Source organism: Haliotis rubra, unplaced genomic scaffold, assembly GCF_003918875.1.
Source record: "Haliotis rubra isolate DU_JTF1 unplaced genomic scaffold, ASM391887v1 Scf44, whole genome shotgun sequence".
NCBI classification, from domain to species: Eukaryota; Metazoa; Mollusca; class Gastropoda; order Lepetellida; family Haliotidae; genus Haliotis; species Haliotis rubra.
The window spans coordinates 1,109,714-1,115,190 of NW_025767124.1; the positions used below are offsets into that span (position 1 = coordinate 1,109,714).

The following is a 5,477-nucleotide window of genomic DNA, read 5'->3' on the forward strand; positions in this document are numbered from 1 at the left end:
CTTCTGTTTTGTGATGGTATTTTGTTTTGCATGCATTTTGATATATACACAAAGAACTTAGTTAAGCACCCCCTGACATTTTTCACGATTGAATGAGACGGATCTTTACCTTTTGGAGCATATCTGGGACATGATTGGTCGTCGTGTGCGACAAAGGGATCCTCCTGTACAGAACCTGGCCAAAGTGGAAGCTGCTTTACACGAGGAATGGCGTAGACTGGTCCTTCAGAGGATCAGGAGGCTGACAGGGGGTATGAGGAGCAGATAGCTGGCTGTCATACAGTCACATGGATGTCACACTCGGTATTGACCTTGAATTGTGTAAGACGCGCAAAATGACATTTACCAATAAATTCAACATTAAATATGCCATACTTGTACAGACATGGCTTTGTATGAAAATCGGTGTGTTTTTTATAATCAGCAATTATCATCATAAAATAATCAATAATCACAGATTCCAATCATTTTGTCGTTTTTTATGAGTCAAATGATACGGATCAAATGATATGAACACATACGGGTCAGGAAAACTCATGTTTTTCAATTGTGGTCACCACGAGAAGTTTTATGTACGTGTTGAAAACCAATCATTGCAAAAATACAGGGGGTGCTTAATTAGGTTATTTGTGTATATATAAAGTTATCGATATCAGTAGCATGTTTTTCGCTGTAGTCTGAGTTTTAGGCATTTATCACCCAGCTTCGAGGCAGAATATTTCCTGAAGAAAGAGGCCATTACACAAACAGGTTGACACTACACCCAATTTAACCAAATGTGTATTTGCGAGATAGGGGAAATCAAGATGTTGTGCTGTTGAGGATTCAAACTTGATGTACTGAGGTCACATGTTACTTCAGGACTGTCAACCGTTTAGAATGAATCGATGACTGTCTTTAGCTGAACTGTCAGTTTCATCTCTTGAAAGAATTGAGATAGCTTTGGTCATCTCTGATAGTTTCTTGAAAGGCAGATCTTGACTTGAGACGGTCATAATATTTCCTGATCCGTGGATGGTTTTGGAGAAGTTCCCCGTCTCTTAGTACAGCGTAGATGTATATGTCGTAGCCCACGACACAGTCAGCAGCAGTCAGTCTGAAGTGTATATTCGATTAATTGATTGATTGATTGTGGGTCAGCGAGTGAGTGGCTGAGCGAATAGTGCATGTAAAGTAAAATGCGTCTCTGAATTTTCATCCACTTTTAGATGTAACGTCGAGATAGAACATTTGAGTTATCGCCCCTGGTAGAAGGTGCCTTCTTTGTTTACTTGGTGTAACCTCCAACATTAAAGGTACAGGGTCAGTGAATTCCTACAGCTACTATAACAACTGAGTTACGGAGTATGTTGGAATGTTTGGTAGTAGGTGCAACATGATTATAAGATTAAGGTATATCGTATATTGTTTAACGTGTGCTGAAACTGAAAGTACTGGTCAAAGCAGCTTAAAACCCAATAAAAAAATCACATCCCCAGGGAGGACATAACAGAATATATACCATTTAAATATATTGGGATATTATCTTTCCATTCTAATCTATAATACCACTCAAAAGAATTAAATTCTGATGCTTTAAAACCTAACGGTAAAGTCAGCTGGTGGTTATGGCAGAGATACTTATCTCCACAGAGGAAGTCTGTCCTTTCCAGTCTGGTGGAGGTGAGGTGAGGTGAGGTGAAATTGGGTTTAACGTCGTACTTGAGAATATTTCGCTCATATGACGACGTGCATGCGTGTGTATGTGTATGTGCGGCTGCTTGTACTAGCCCAGACTGAAGCTGGTTTCATAGTGCTAGCCCACTGAGATACCATGCCACAGTGAAGCATGAATACCCCACGCAGACACATTATTCTGACTCCGAGCCGACCAGTCCTTGTTGTACCCATTAATGCCGAGCGCCAGGCAGGGATCAACAAGTACCATATTTTAACGTCTTTTGGTATGACGCGGTCGGGGATCGAACCCGCGACCTTCCGCTCTCCAGTCTGATGGAGAGATAGTCCAGGCAGGTATTCCGCTTGTCTCCAGAAGCTCGTCCAGGGTGGTGTTGGCGTACACGATGAAGCTGGAACACCAAACATTACCGAGCATAACCGAGCCACATCGAGTTACGCCGAGTAATACCGAGTCACGCCGAGTGATACCCAGTAATACTACTATCGAATAACACTGGTAAACCTAAAAAACTTCTAATGACACCGAGTCACACCGAAAAAGAGGGCAAAACACTGAGCGACACCGCGTCATACTCATAACACCAAGTCACAGAGGGAAACCTAGTAACACAGAGTAACACCGAGTAAAACCTAATCACACGGAGGTACGATGATTGAGTTTACTTAAGTAATAACGAGTAAGAGCGGGATATATCGAGAAACAACGAGAATCACTGCTTAAGCATGTTCTTGTTTGTACAAGGGAACTGTCCCTATACAGACTATAGTAACCCAAACATATTACTTATTCGTTTTATGTCTCGTTTGTATCGAATCCGAGAAGGGACATTGTCGCGTTGTCGCATTGTCACCTCTCAAAAACAAATAAAATGAGGCAAAATAAACCAAAACGCGACACGCGACATCGCGACAACGCGACATTTCGCTCATTTGTCGCATTGTCGCGATGTCGCGTGTCGCGTTTTGAATAATATTTTCTATTCCTCCAAAGGGCGACACGCGACATAGCGACAATGCGACAAATGGGCGAAATGTCGCGTTGTCGCGATGTCGCGTGTCGCGTTTTGGTTAATTTTGCCTCATTTTGCTTGTATTTGAGAGGGCGACAACGCGACAATGCGACAACGCGCAAATGTCCCTTTCAGGGTTCCATACGTTTGCCTAACTTCAGGTAAAACATAACTTTGCATGGAGAAATACAAACATTTTCTGGCATATGTAAGGTCAACGTACTCGTAATAGTCCTTGAGGAATTTTGGGTCCGGCAGAAGTTTCTTGTATCTGTCTGCCAGGTACATGTTGATGGCCCCTGACTTCAGTACGGTCCCCTCCCCGGGGACGACGAGGGCGGGGATAGTACCGTGGGGGTGCACGTCCCTGCGGTAGGCGATGTTGGTCGCCACATCTGTGTTCGGCTTGTAGCGGATAAGTCTGAAGTCCTCTTCAACACATTTCTGAATTATTCAGGGTATTGATATGTAAACTGACGTACAAAAGAAAATATACACCTGCTGCTTTGGTAAAATGTTTTCCTGAAAACAGCGTAATATTTAGAAAAGTGTTTTGATTGCGACTCATAAGTCACAAACATTGTGTACTTGTTGCAATAATACCATAGATATCGTACCCAATTGGAACATTGCTAGCAAAATATTTACGTTGTTTTAATAGTCTCAAAACACCAAGTGTGTACTTTCTTTTGTATATCAATATATTTAATGTTGAAGCAACCCGAGTTAAAATAGACACTTTTCTACATGCCACAATATTACGGCTAGGTTAGGAAGGTGAGGTGAAATGGGGTTTAACGTCGTACTTAAGAACATTTCGCTCATCTGACGACGTGCATGTGTGTGTATGTGTGGCTGCTTGTACTTGCCCAGACGTAAGTTGGTTTTATAGTGCTAGCTCACTGAGATACCATGCCGCAGTCAAGCACTCAGACACATTATAACAAATCCCGACAGGATCCTCACCATTTATTTCCCCAAAAGATCATCCTGTATTCATGCATCCATCTGTTTTACACAAAACATTAGTACTCTTTGTTGTGGACAGGAAAAGAACATTTTATCAGTACTTACCTTTAATGAGCCAAATGACCCTGACGGAGCCAAACAGGGGATGCCAGTATAGTGTCATCAACTCCGCCATGGTGACTTGTACCCAGAGGAATCTGTAACCGGAACCTGTGCTTTTTCGAGAGGTGGACTGGCTTTTCGGAGGTCACCTTGACCTTTGTTCACCCGGAAGCTTCAGTAAGTACAGCAGTATTTAAACGGCAACGGATCTCAGTAGCGAGGCTGGTCGTAGTGGCGCCAATGACGAAATACACAAGAGAGGACCGTGACCTATATCGCGACACTAGTTTATTAAAGGGAGACGGTCTTCGCTAAAACAAACAGTAAATTATTTTATACAGTCGTTAAACACCGAAACACAAGTAAGGACCCTGCAAACCATGCTCGTGATGAATTTGGGATTCGAACCCACAAGTAGGATTGCCGAGATATCCTCTGTGTTGAGTATACAATAGATCTTCTGTACAACATGATTGTCATATGAAACTAAATTAACGTTTAGAACCATCAATAAAGTTATATTATTTAATATTTACAAATTTAGCAAACATGTGAAAATAGTAAAAGGTAAATTTCAAATTGAGCTCAGAACAATGCTTTATTTCTGGCATAGAGTTGTAGAAGTCTGGACTTTCTAAATCATTCCAAAAGAGAAATGTATTCTATAGAGTTTATGAGTCGTCCACGAGAAGGGCTCAGTGTGTGTTATTATCTAGGATCATTGCTTGTGTATGAACAACCAAATGGATTGGATCAGCCTAATTCACTCAAGACAAGCAACTATATATAACTTGAAAAGAAGCCCCAGTAAGATGGGAAAATGCAGAAAAAGTATAAAATCTAACGTGTTTCATTTATGACTTCGCGGGAAGGAAATATAGTTCAGAGACTGAGAGACAGATTAGCGAAAACTTCGATAGTTCGTTTTTCACCACTCAGGAATTATTTACCACATGTATCGAGTCTGGTCGGAGGTATAAAACAAAACGACGAAAACGATCATTTGTCTCGATCTAACGAGTGTTCAATATGCTGGTATATAATTTGCTTAAAATACTTAACAATGAAATGCCCCTATAGTTATCTGGGTTGTGGATATCACCCTTCTTGTGTAATGGAATAATTATTGCTTTACTCCAAGCATCTGGAAAGCTGCCGCTCTCAAATAGTTTATTAAATAATACGAGAAGAAATGGCATAACGACCTTTTCCGATGATTTAATCATTTCTGCTAGTACATTGTCGACCCCAGACGATTTACCAATTTTTAACCGTTTAATAGCATCGAAAATTTCTTCTTCTTTAATTGGAGAATCCAAAATCTGTTTCGCAAAATCGCTTGATTCAGGACATATATGTGCAGCACATGTAACAAAAGTATCTTGATCTTGATCAGAAAGATCAGTTTTATCATACAGTAATTTGAAGTGATTAAACCATGATTCATCAGAAATATCGGGTGGTGGTTTCCTGGGATTAGATATATTTCTCAGTTCCTTCCAACACGATATAGGATTGTGGCTAGAGTTATATAACTTTCTGGCTGTTAGCTGTTGGTTTATTCTTTTCCACTTCCTACATTTATTTTTATAAGTATTTCTGAGTATGCAATTTTTCTTTCTATTTAGGTTATTTCTATCATTTCTAAAGCGCTTAAGACCCTTTCTTGCCTCTAATTTAGCCCTGTGGCAATCACTACCATAGAAGTTCTTAGGT

At 40.6% G+C, this 5,477-nt stretch overlaps 1 protein-coding gene across 1 annotated transcript; it reads right to left on the bottom strand.

Annotated features, from left to right (window-relative positions):
- Window positions 1–915: 915 nt before the first annotated feature.
- On the bottom strand, window positions 916–3,834 carry LOC124289395. The gene is made up of 4 exons (XM_046726017.1): window positions 3,765–3,834; window positions 2,914–3,121; window positions 1,968–2,069; window positions 916–1,096 (listed from the first exon to the last, which is right to left on the bottom strand). The coding sequence occupies exons 1-4, from the start codon at window positions 3,832–3,834 to the stop codon at window positions 916–918; spliced, it is 561 nt and encodes a 186-aa protein (XP_046581973.1).
- Window positions 3,835–5,477: the final 1,643 nt, after the last annotated feature.

Bases quoted from the DNA above. Each gene is read 5' to 3' on its own strand.
- LOC124289395 (XM_046726017.1), bottom strand. From the start codon at position 3,834: ATGGCGGAGTTGATGACACTATACTGGCATCCCCTGTTTGGCTCCGTC. The intron at 3,122-3,764 runs GTAAGTACTGAT...AATGTGTTGAAG, and splicing joins GGTCATTTGGCTCATTAAAG to AGGACTTCAGACTTATCCGC. The intron at 1,097-1,967 runs GTTCGATCCCCG...TATACACTTCAG, and splicing joins TGGAGAGCGGAAGGTCGCGG to ACTGACTGCTGCTGACTGTG.